Source organism: Homarus americanus, unplaced genomic scaffold, assembly GCF_018991925.1.
Source record: "Homarus americanus isolate GMGI-L3 unplaced genomic scaffold, GMGI_Hamer_2.0 scaffold24260, whole genome shotgun sequence".
Taxonomy (NCBI): Eukaryota; Metazoa; Arthropoda; class Malacostraca; order Decapoda; family Nephropidae; genus Homarus; species Homarus americanus.
Genome location: NW_024721079.1, coordinates 8,670,902 through 8,683,631, shown reverse-complemented (window position 1 = coordinate 8,683,631; position 12,730 = coordinate 8,670,902). Strand labels below are relative to the sequence as shown.

The 12,730-nt window shown below is 50.0% G+C and overlaps 1 protein-coding gene across 11 annotated transcripts in view; it reads left to right on the top strand.

The window, feature by feature from the left end:
- Positions 1 to 12,730, top strand: part of LOC121861534 (rho GTPase-activating protein 39-like) — a 141,812-nt gene that overhangs the window by 38,938 nt on the left and 90,144 nt on the right. For all 11 annotated transcript variants that reach the window (XM_042359374.1, XM_042359373.1, XM_042359371.1 and 8 more), the window contains exon 2: positions 5,487 to 5,588. In XM_042359374.1, the coding sequence (XP_042215308.1) occupies positions 5,487 to 5,588 (102 nt within the window). The remainder of the gene's footprint in view (positions 1 to 5,486; positions 5,589 to 12,730) is intronic.

Genomic DNA, 12,730 nt, shown 5'->3' with positions numbered 1-12,730 from the left:
GCGCATGATGTATGTGTGTGTGTGGGGGTATGTATGTAGCGCGCATGATGTATGTGTGTGTGTGGGGGGTATGTATGTGCACATGATGTATGTGTGTGTGTGGGGGGTGATGTATGTACGCGCATGATGTATGTGTGTGTGTGGGAGGTATGTATGTGCGCGCATGATGTATGTGTGTGTGTGGGGGTTATGTATGTGCGCGCATGATGTATGTGTGTGTGTGGGGGGTTGCTGTGTGCGCATGATGCATGTGTGTGTGTGTGTGTGTGGGGGTGATGTATGTGCGCATGATGTATGTGTGTGTGTGGGGGGTTATGTATGTGCGCTCATGATGTATGTGTGTGTGGGGGGTGATGTATTGTGTGTGTGTGGTGGGGGTGATGTATGTGTGTGTGTGGGGGTGATGTATGTGCACTGATGTATGTGTGTGTGTGTGTGGGGGCTTATGTATGTGCGCATGATGTATGTGTGTGTGTGGGGTTATGTATGTGCGCATGATGTATGTGTGTGTGTGTGGGGGGGTGATGTATGTGTGTGTATGGTGGGGGGTGATGTATGTGTGTGTGTGGTGGGGGCCAAGATGAGTTGAAATGTACTGTCGTCCAGGGTCAGCAGGACATTCTCCCTCTCTCTCTCTCTCTCTCTCTCTCTCTTCTCTCTCTCTCGTTATGTAACTTCACAATCACAAAATATAACTACAGTCTCACCCAAAGAGTTAACTCTCCCAGTCAGTTATTACTGCATTGCCTGCTTCATACATCTGGGGCAGGCAGTGTAATAGCTGGCTGGGAGAATCAACAACTTTGGGTGATACTCTACAATCCAGGTACAGGAAGTCACGTGTGTGTGTGTTTCAATAACTGGTACACCTGTCTATAGCCGTAAGCGAGGGGACACACACACACACACACACACACACACACACACACACACACACACACACACACACACACACACACACACACACACCTTCGTCTTGGAATTATGCATGTGAGGGGATGAGGGAGAGAGTAATGAGGAGGGTGAGTGTGAGGAGGATGAGATAATTACAGTGTGGGTAATGAGGAGGGTGAGGTGTGGGAGGATGAGATAATTACAGTGTGAGTAATGAGGAGGGTGAGGGTGAGGAGGATGAGATAATTACAGTGTGGGTATGGTGGGTGAGGGGTGAGGAGGATGAGATAATTACAGTGTGAGTAATGAGGAGGGTGAGGGGTGAGGAGGATGAGATAATTACAGTGTGGGTAATGAGGAGGTGTGAGGGTGAGGAGGATGAGATAATTACAGTGTGGGTAATGAGGAGGGTGAGGGGTGAGGAGGATGAGATAACTACAGTGTGGGTAATGAGGAGGGTGAGGGGTGGGAGGATGAGATAATTACAGTGTGAGTAATGAGGGTGGGTGAGGGGGTGGGGAGGATGAGATAATTACAGTGTGGGTAATGAGGAGGGTGAGGGTGAGGAGGATGAGATAATTACAGTGTGGGTAATGAGGGAGGGTGAGGTGTGAGGAGGATGAGATAATTACAGTGTGGGTAATGAGGAGGGTGAGGGGTGAGGAGGATGAGATAATTAAAGTGTGAGGTAATGAGGTGGGTGAGGGGTGAAGAGGATGAGATAATTACAGTGTGAGTAATGAGGAGGGGTGAGGGGTGAGGAGGATGAGATAATTACAGTGTGAGTAATGAGGAGGGTGAGGGGTGAGGAGGATGAGATAATTACAGTGTGGGTAATGAGGAGGGTGAGGGTGAGGAGGATGAGATAATTACAGTGTGGGTAATGAGGGAGGGTGAGGGTGAGGAGGATGAGATAATTACAGTGTGAGTAATGAGGAGGGTGAGGTGTGAGGGAGGATGAGATAATTACAGTGTGGGTAATGAGGAGGGTGAGGTGTGAGGAGGATGAGATAATTACAGTGTGAGTAATGAGGAGGGTGAGGGGTGAGGAGTGAGGTAGTGACCCAGATAATATATACACAGCTGGGTGTAGTTGTATCCTCTGGTCAGGAAACTAGTCACGTAGCCCCTGTGTTTGTGTGTGTGGTGATGTAGTGTTGTGGTGGTGTAGTGGTGATGATGTAATGGTAAAGTGGTGGTGTTTGTGGTGGTGTAGTGGTGATGATGTAATGGTAAAGTGGTGGTGTTTGTGGTGGTGTAGTGGTGATGATGTAATGGTAAAGTGGTGGTGTTGTGGTGGTGTAGGGGTGATGTGTGGGTAAAAGTGGTGGTGTTTGTGGTGGTGTAGTGATGATGTGGTGGAGTGGTGGTGTTTGTGTTCTGGTGGTGGTGGGTGTTGTTGGTGGTGGTGGTGGGTGTTGTTGGTGGTGGTAGTGGGTGTTGTTGGTGGTGGTAGTGGGAGGTTGGTGGTGGTGGTGGGTGTTGTTGGTGGTGGTAGTGGGTGTTGTTGGTGGTGGTAGTGGGGTTGTTGGTGGTGGTGGTGGGTGTTGTTGGTGGTAGTGGTGTAGTGGTGGTGGTAATGGTGTAGTGGTGGGAGTGGGTGTTGTTGGAGGTAGTGGTGTAGTGGTGTGGTGGTAGTGGTGTAGTGGTGGTGGTAGTGGGTGTTGTTGGTGAGTTGGTGGTGGTAGTGGGTGTTGTTGGTGGTAGTGGTGTAGTGGTGGTGTAATGGTGTAGTGGTGGTGGTAGTGGGTGTTGTTGGTGCTAGTGGTGGTGGTAATGGTGTAGTGGTGGTGGTAGTGGGTGTTGTTGGTGGAGTGAAGGTGTTGTTGGTGGTATGGTGGTGGTAGTGGGTGTTGTTGGTGGTAGTGGTGTAGTGGTGGTGGTAATGGTGTAGTGGTGGTGGTGGTGGGTGTTGTTGGTGGTAGTGTTGTAGTGGTGGTGGGTGTTGTTGGTGGTAGTGGTGTGAGTGGTGGTGGTGGGTGTTGTTGTTGGTGGTGGTGGTGTAGTGGTGGTGGTGATGGTGGTGTGGTGGTGGTAGTGGGTGTTGTTGGAGGTAGTGGTGTAGTGGTGGTGGTAGTGGGTGTTGTTGGAGGTAGTGGTGTGGAGTGGTGGTGGATGGTGTAGTGGTGGTGGTAGTGGGTGTTGTTGGGTGATGGTGTAGTGGTGGTGGTAGTGGGTGTTGTGGAGATAGTGGTGGTGGTAGTGGGTGTTGTTGGAGGTACTGGTGGTGGTAGTGGTTTTGTTGGAGGTACTGGTGGTGGTAGTGGGTGTTGTTGGAGTAGTGGTGGGTGTTGTTGGAAGGTAGTGGTGTAGTGGTGGTAGTAGTGGGTGTTGTTGGAGGTGGTGGTGGTGGTGGTGTGGAGTTGTTGGAGGTAGTGGTGTAGTGTTGGTAGTAGTGGGTGTTGTTGGAGGTAGTGGTGGTGGTGGTGTGGGTAGTACGTGTAAGCCTCACAGTAAGTTATTTATGAACTTGAGGGGTACAAGCGACGGATGTATATCTGTCATGGTAGTGGTCTCATGGGGGATAGGACAGGTGGAGAAGGGCTGTAGTGGTCCTCATGGGGGATAGCACAGGTGGAGAAAGGGCTGTAGTGGTCCTCATGGGGATAGGACAGGTGGAGGGCTGTGGTGGTCCTCATGGGGATAGGACAGAGTGGAGAAGGGTTGTAGTGGTCCTCATGGGGGTTGAGAACAGGTGGAGAAAGGCTGTAGTGGTCCTCATGGGGGATAGCACAGGTGGAGGAGAAGGGTTGTAGTGGTCCTCGGGGGATAGCACAGGTGGAGAGGGTTGTAGTGGTCCTCGGGGGATAGCACAGGTGGAGGGTTAGTGGTCCTCGGGGGATAGCACAGGTGGAGAAGGGTTGTAGTGGTCCTCATGGGGGATAGCACAGGTGGAGAGAAGGGTTGTAGTGGTCCTAGGGGATAGCACAGGTGGAGGGTTGTAGTGGTCCTCATGGGGGATAGCACAGGTGGAGAAAGGGTTGTAGTGGTCCTCATGGGGATAGCACAGGTGGAGAAGGGTTGTAGTGGTCCTCATGGGGGATACTACAGGTGGAGAAGGGTTGTAGTGGTCCTCGGGGGGATAGAACAGGTGGAGAAGGGTTGTAGTGTGGTCCTCATGGGGGATAGCACAGGTGGAGAAGGGTTGTAGTGGTCCTCGGGGGGATAGCACAGGTGGAGAAAGGGTTGTAGTGGTCCTCGGGGGATAGCACAGGTGGAGAAGGGTTGTAGTGGTCCTCGGGGGATAGCACAGGTGGAGAAGGGTTGTAGTGGTCCTCGGGGGATAGCACAGGTGGAGAAGGGTTGTAGTGGTCCTCGGGGGATAGCACAGGTGGAGAAGGGTTGTAGTGGTCTCATGGGGGGATAGCACAGGTGGAGAAGGGCTGTGAGTGGTCCTCATGGGGATAGCACAGGTGGAGAGAAGGGCTGTGGTGGTCCTCATGGGGGATAGGACAGGTGGAGGGCTGTAGTGGTCTCATGGGGATAGGACAGGTGGAGAAAGGGTTGTAGTGGTCCTCATGGGGATAGAACAGGTGGAGAAAGGCTGTGAGTGGTCCTCATGGGGATAGCCAGATGGAGAAGGGTTGTAGTGGTCCTCAGGGGATAGCACAGGTGGAGAAGGGTTGTGAGTGGTCCTCGGGGGGATAGCACAGGTGGAGAAGGGTTGTAGTGGTCCTCGGGGGACACAGGTGGAGAAGGGGTTGTAGTGGTCCTCATGGGGGGATAGCACAGGTGGAGAAGGGTTGTAGTGGTCCTCGGGGGGGATAGCACAGGTGGAGAAGGGTTGTAGTGGTCCTCATGGGGGATAGCACAGGTGGAGAAGGGTTGTGTGAAGTGGTCTCATGGGGGGATAGCACAGGTGGAGAAGGGTTGTGAGTGGTCTCATGGGGGATAGCACAGGTGGAGAAGGGTTGTAGTCTCGGGGGATAGAACAGGTGGAGAAGGGTTGTAGTGGTCTCATGGGGGATAGCACAGGTGGAGAAGGGTTGTGAGTGGTCTCGGGGGGGGACACGGTGGAGAAGGGTTGTAGTGGTCCTCGGGGGATAGCACAGTGGAGAAAGGGTTGTAGTGGTCCTCGGGGGGATAGCACAGGTGGAGAAAGGGTTGTAGTGGTCCTCGGGGATACTGGAGTGGAGAAGGGTTGTAGTGGTCCTCGGGGATAGCACAGGTGGAGGGTTGTAGTGGTCCTCATGGGGGATAGCACAGGTGGAGAAGGGTTGTAGTGGTCCTCGGGGGATAGCACAGGTGGAGACGGGTTGTAGTGGTCCTCATGGGGGATACTACAGGTGGAGAAGGGTTGTAGGTGGTCCTCATGGGGGATAGCACAGGTGGAGAAAGGGTTGTAGTGGTCCTCAGGAGAATAGCACAGGTGGAGGGTTGTAGTGGTCCTCGGGGAATAGCACAGGTGGAGAAGGGCTTGGTAGTGTGTCCAGTGGCTTACCAGTGATGCAACTTATGTAAACACTTTTATCCAGAGGGGAAGAAATGACATACTACGAATATAATAATAATAATAATAACGATGATGATAATGATTGATGACGGTATGATGATGATGATGATGATGATACTAATACCATGGTACATTACAGGCTGGAGTGGGTGGAGATCATCGAGCCCAGCTCCAGGAACATCATGTACGCCAACCTGACCACCGGCCAGTGTGTGTGGGACCCTCCGCCTGGCGTCCATGTGTGAGTACTGTTGTGTTGCCTTCCTTGTACTGTGTATCTCTCACCTTCCTTCCTTTTACCTCACTCCTTCCCTTCCTTTTACCTCATACCTTCCTCCCCCTGTACCCACACGAGTTTTCTCAGAGGCACGTTTTCAACCGCCCCTTTCCCCTCCTTCCTTTCCATCCCTTCCCCATTCGACATTTCCCTTCCCCATCGCCTCCCTTCCTCACCCCTTCATCCCCTTTCTCCCTTCCCTCTCCTCCTTCCCCATTTCTATCATTCTCCCATTCTCCTCCCCCACACAAATTTGCATGTTAGGACGGTCGACCTCTTGCAATATTTCACAGGCGGGTCATGTCACAAGAGTCGGCCTCCAGCAGCGATATACCGCTCCATTATACGTTATTTTGTGCTCTTGACGTCACCAGAGCCTCATGACGTTAACAGGGGCTCATGACGTCACCAGGGCCAACGTGACGTCACCAGGACCATCGTGACGTCAGCATGTCAACATTACTTTATTCACGATGATGGAAAACTCTTTATTATTTATAACTCCAAGATGATTGATTGTACCCGAGCATTATATTATTATATATATTTAAAGGGTGTCGAGGAATCACTACTGTATATCTACCATTAGGAGTGTTGGTAGTAGTGTTAGTAGTGGTCAGTACATGTTTTAGAAAGGTGTTGGAAAAGGTCTCTGGTCTGGTCCCTGGGGTGTACTGGAAACGGTCAGCTACCTTGTGTTTCCTGATGCGCTCACTCACTCACTGACAGACGGCGGCTTGTTCTCAATACTTAAATCCCATTAAATTGGTGAATTATATGAGAGACTAGAACGGTAGGGAGGGCTGGACTGTGGTGATGGTGGTAGTGCTGATGGTGGTATTGGTGGTGGACACGAGAGAAAGAGTTCACGCTCTTTTGAGGTCAACCTAACGGAGAGATTCACTACTTGTGTGTGTGTGTGTGTGTGTGTGTGTGTGTGTGTGTGTGTGTGTGTGTGTGTGTGTGTGTGTGTGTGTGTGTGTGTGTGTGTGTGTTCTGGAGACGTGGAGGCTGTAGAGGTTATACTGTACATTGCAGAAGCTCCTGATTGTACAGTATATACGAGTATACAGTATATATAGAAAGGCAAAAAGCTGTTGAGGCGGGGGAGGGGAGGGAGGGAGGGGTTCAGTGTTGAGGAGGTGGGGGTGCAGGGAATAAGTGATGAGGGGGAGAGTGAGGGGAAAGGAGGAGGGTGGAGGAGCAGAGGAGTTAGGGGGGGAAGGAAGGGGAGAGGGACAGGAGGTCTTTTATGTGTCGTAGTATTGCAATGGCGTGTTGGTGTCTCTGTAATATGAGGCAGTGATTGTTAGTGTGATGCTACAGTGTATGATGGGGTTGGACCTGATGTCGTCTCTTGGACTTGATGGCGGACTTTATATCTTGTTTTAGACTTCATGGTGGAGGTGGTGGCGGGAGTGGAGGTACGTCACTCTCAGCAGGGGGTGTTGGGTTGGGGTGATGGTGGGGAGGAGGATGGGTTTTATTGCTTGCCGTATCAACACGTAACCCGTCAGTCTACGGTGCTAGGCCAGGCAGTAATTGAGTGCCGGGCCCTTCACAGTCTGTCTCAACCAAGAATATTAAACGTTTCACCTAACCGTATAGCTTTATTGTCAATCACCACGACAGACAGACAGTATAGTACAGTCCATGTCACGATTTTCACACACACACACACACACACACACACACACACACACACACACACACACACACAGCTATGGGTAGTGGTTCAGGATTGCTGAAGCCTTGTGGCACATTCGCCTCCGATGTTGTGGTGAGCCTCGGGGTGGGGGTTAGCGGTGGAAGGTCATTTTAAGAGACAATAGACATAGGGAGGGAGGAGGGCCATGGCGGTAGGGAGGGGCCATAGAGGGAACAAATAGGAGGGACATGTTTTAGGAAGATGGGATACAAGTAAGGGAGGCCATGGAAAGAATGGAACGATAGGGTGTGAGGGCCTTGAGGTAGGAAGGGAGGCCATGTTGAAGTAGATGCTACAGAGGTAGGGAGGGCCATGGAAAGAGCGGGGTCATATGGAGTGAGGAGGGCCATGTTGAGGTAGGTAAGAGAGGTGGGTCAGGTATGGGGGAGATTCTTCAGGTAGAGGAAGGAAGCACATCGAACGACTCAGGTATCGGGTATTGGCTGGAATGAACAACAGGACGTGAGAGATGGATAAAAAATTGTTTACGATGGAGCAATGTGTGTGTGTGTGTGTGTGTGTGTGTGTGTGAGAGAGAGAGAGAGAGAGAGAGAGAGAGAGAGAGAGAGGTGTTTGTAGAAAAAAAGCTTAACTACAGCAATTAATGTCACCTCCTTGTCCCACCTCCTCCTTTCGCCTTCTCCCGAAACCCAACCCAACCCAACTGGAGTAAATTGTGAGCCTATGGGTAAATTGTGAGCCTATGGAGTAAGAATTGTGAGCCTATGGAGTAAGAATTTTGAGCCTATGGAGTAAGAATTGTGAGCCTATGGAGTAAGAATTGTGAGCCTATAAAGTAAGAATTTTGAGCCTATGGAGTAAGAATTTTGAGCCTATGGGTAAATTGTGAACCTATGGAGTAAGAATTGTGAGCCTATGGAGTAAGAATTGTGATCCTATGGAGTAAGAATTGTGAGCCTATGGAGTAAGAATTGTGAGCCTATGGAGTAAGAATTTTGAGCCTATGGAGTAAGAATTGTGAGCCTTTGGAGTAAATTGTGAGCCTTTGGAGTAAATTTTGAGCCTATGGAGTAGGGTGTGAGCCTATGGAGTAGGTTGTGAGCCTATGGAGTAAAATTGTGAGCCTATGGGTAAATTTTGAGCCTATGGGTAAGAATTGTGAGCCTATGGAGTAAGTGTGAGCCTATGGAGTAAATTGTGATCCTATGGAGTAAGAATTGTGAGCCTATGGGTAAAATTGTGAGCCTATGGGTAAAATTTTGAGCCTGGGTAAGAATTTTGAGCCTATGAGTAGAGGATTGTGAGCCTTTGGAGTAGAGGTACGAGCCTATGGAGTATGAATTGTGAGCCTATGGGTAAAATTGTGAGCCTATGGAGTAAGAATTGTGAGCCTATGGAGTAAGAATTTTGAGCCTATGGAGTAAGAATTGTGAGGCTATGGAGTATTCGACCAGTGGAAGATGCGTCAGCAGCAGGAGTAAGCATGTTGATGGCCAGCTTATAGACCATTATTGCCACAGCTTCAACGTATACGATTTAAGTGACCCTTCTTGCCCAGGGTGAGAATTCCAGAAGTAAGAGGCTGTTCGAGTGACTAGTGAGGTTGTGCGTGGCTAGTGGAGTGTGTGTGTGGCTAGTGAAGTGTGTGCATGGCTAGTGAGGTGTGTGTGCGTGGCTAGTGGTGGCTAGTGAAGTGTGTGCGTGACTAGTGAAGTGTGTGCGTGGCTAGTGAGTGTGTGCGTGGCTAGTGAGGTGTGTGTGCGCTGCTAGTGAGTGGCTAGTGAGGTGTGTGCGTGGATAGTGAGGTGTGTGCATGGCTAAAGAGTGGCTAGTGAGGTGTGTGCGTGGCTAGTGAAGTGTGTGCGTGGCTAGTGAGGTGTGTGCGTGGCTGTGAGGTGTGTGCATGGCTAATGGTGGCTAGTGAGGTGTGTGCGTGGCTGAGTGGAGTGTGTGCGTGGCTGAGTGAGAGTGTGTACGTGGCTAGTGAGATGTGTGCGTGGCTAGTGAGGTGTGTGCGTGGCTAGGTGAGGTGTGTGCGTGGCCTGAGTGGTGGCTAGTGGAGTGTGTGCATGGCTAGTGAGGTGTGTGCGTGGCTAATGAGGGGCTAGTGAGGTGTGTGCGTGGCTTGTGAGTGGCTAGTGGGGTGTATGCATGGCTAATGGGTGGCTAGTGAGGTGTGTGCGTGGCTAGGTGTGTGGCTAGTGGAGGTGTGTGAATGGCTAGTTAGGTGTGTGCGTGGCTAGTGGGGTGTGCGCGTGGCTAGTGAGGGTGTGTGAGTGGCTAGTGAGGGTGTGTGCGTGGCTAGTGGTGGCTAGTGAGGTGTGTGCGTGGCTAATGAATGGCTAGTGAGGTGTGTGCGTGGCTGAGTAGTGGCTAGTGAGGTGTGTGCGTGGCTAATGAATGGCTAGTGAGGTGTGTGCGTGGCTAGTGGTGGCTAGTGAGGTGTGTGAATGGCTAATTAGGTGTGTGCGTGGCTAGTGAGGTGTGCGCGTGGCTAGTGAGGTGTATTTGGCTAGTAATGACGAAATATTTAAAAAATTATAGAAAAATGATTGAAAGACCACACACACACACACACACACACACACACACACACACACACACACACACACCTTTTACAACACTGTGTTTATATACCGTTATCTTACCCTCATACAAATATACATCACTAGTCTCTACGAACCTGTATGTATATTTTGGTCATTATAATATACATAAACAATATGTATAAGCCTTTAAGATTAATACATACTAATATATAAACTACGACGTTATTGTTCCTATACGACACATGTATCACCCAGGACAATGCCGCAGGTGATTGATAGGTCAGGTGATGGTGGTAGTGGTGCTGATGGTGGTAGTTGTGATGTTGGTAGTTGTAGTAGTGAAGATATTGATAGACTGATAGTAGTAGATGTGGTGATGGTAGCATTGGTCGTAGTGGTTGTGGTGATGGTAGTAGTAGTAGTGGTAGTGGTAATGGTAGTAGTAGTGGTGGTGGTGGTGGTGTTGTTGTTTACTATTTAGCAAGGCAGCGAGGATGCGGTTGTTGTTGTTGTTGTATCGTCAGCTATAATGGATCGTCTTTTCTTCTGGTCGTCTCGTCGTCACCCTGGTCTTGGTTCACCTGACTCTACCTGTTTGTGGCCCCTACACCTGTCACACCCGTTTGTCTGTCTGTCTGTCCGTCCGTCCGTTTGCCTGCCTGTCTCTCTGTATTTCTATCCTGTGTCTGATAGTCTCTCTATCTTTTTATCTTTCTCTCTTGTGTCTGTCTGTCTGTCTCCTGGTTCCTTTAACTCTCTCTGTAGAGGGAAGGAATATGTAGAGGAGAGGACGGGATGGATGGTAGGAGATGAGAACAAACGATTTTTAGTTTTTTTAGTTTAACAAATTTATTGGCAAAGCTTGGAGTACAGTTTGTCTATTCTGAGTAATTCAGTCAGGTCTTGACACTGAGGGTGGTATCACTTCTCACTGCCACGCAGGACAGAGGTTCATACACAAAGAAATACATCATATTCATTAACAGCTATAAATGTATAGAGGTCAGATTCATATGGGTAATGTCACTGTTCACTGCCATGCAGGACAGAGGTTCATACACAAAGAGATGCATCATATTCATTGACTGTACATATACATATATATGTACACACACATACACACATATATACATTACATATATACATATACATATACATATACATATATATACACATATACATACATACATACACATACACACATACATACATATACGTAGGTCAGATTCATGTGGGTAATGTCACTGTTCACTGCCATGCAGGACAGAGGTTCGTACACAAAGAATGCATCATATTCATTGACGCTATATATAGGTCAGATTCATGTGGGTAATGCCACTGTTCACTGCCATGCAGGACAGAGGTTCGTACACAAAGAATGCATCATATTCATTGACGCTATATATAGGTTAGATTCATGTGGGTAATGCCACTGTTCACTGCCATGCAGGACAGAGGTTCGTACACAAAGAAGGAAATACAAACGATGATAATAGTGAAGAAGAAGAAGAAGAAGAAGAAGAAGAAGAAGACACGGGCGAGAGTATTGTAAGTGTGTGTGTGTGTTTTAACAGATAAGATCGCCGATAACACTTGTCTGAGGTGGTGTGTCAACAGGTCGTGGTGGACAGGTGAGAGACCACGGGGACAACAATGACTCGTGGCATCTGCAGGTAATCTGGAAGTAACTTGAAGGTGGTGGGCGTGGGTGGTGGGCGAGGGTGATGGGCGTGGGTTGTGGGCGTGGGTTTTGGGCTGTGGGTATGGGTTTTGAATTGAGGGTGGGTATGTGTGTGTGGTCTTGGATGTGGGGTTTGAGGGGTTTTGAGTGTGGGGGTGTTGGATGTGGGGTATGTGGGTGTGGGGGATGTGGGTGTGGGATGTGTGGGGCTGTGGGTATGTGGGTGGGGGACTCACCTCTATGGCCACTTGCTGCTGGCGTCACGCACGAAATACTTCACTCAATTTGTAAATGAGCCACTGTTGTCAGCCAACCACTGTTGTCATCCAGCCATTGTTGACAGCGAGCCACTGTTGTCAGCTAGCCACTTGACAGCCAGCCACTGTTGTCGTCACCCAGCCACTATCGTGGTCACCCAGCCCACTGTTGTCGTCACCTAGCCCACTGTTGTCGTCACCCAGCCACTATCGTCGTCACACAGCCCACTGTTGTCGTCACCCAACCCACTGTTGTCGTCACCCAGCCCACTGTTGTCGTCACCCAACCCACTGTTGTCGTCACCCAGCCCACTGTTGTCGTCACCCAGCCCCACTGTTGTCGTCACCCAGCCCACTGTTGTCGTCACCCAGCCCACTGTTGTCGTCACCCAGCCCACTGTTGTCGTCACCCAGCCCACTGTTGTCGTCACCCAGCCACTATCGTCGTCAGCCAGACCACTGTTGTCGTCACCCAACCACAATCGTCGTCAGCCAGACCACTGTTGTCGTCACCCAGCCACAATCGTCGTCACTCAGCCACTGTTGTCACCCAGTCACTGTTGTCAGCCGGACCATTGTTGTCAGCCGGACCACTGTTGTCAGCCAGATCACTGTTGTTGTCAGCCGGACCACTGTTGTCAGCCGGACCACTGTTGTCAGCCAGAGCACTGTTGTCAGCCGGACCACTGTTGTCAGGCGCCACACAGCAAAGTTTTCGTCTATTACATCAGTACACAAGACCCCGGAGGTCGTGTTGGTCTTGTTTATATACGATACAAGGTGTTGGTGGCGGCGCTGCTGCTGTATATACACACTCTTGTTCTCGGCTCCACCAAGTATACATCTCGGGAGGCCTCTGAAGTATACTGTAGTGGTGTATTAACCTGTGTATACTGTAGGTCTCTTGACTGTCAGCCTCGTGAAGGTTTAGTTAGAAAATTGAAATCTCT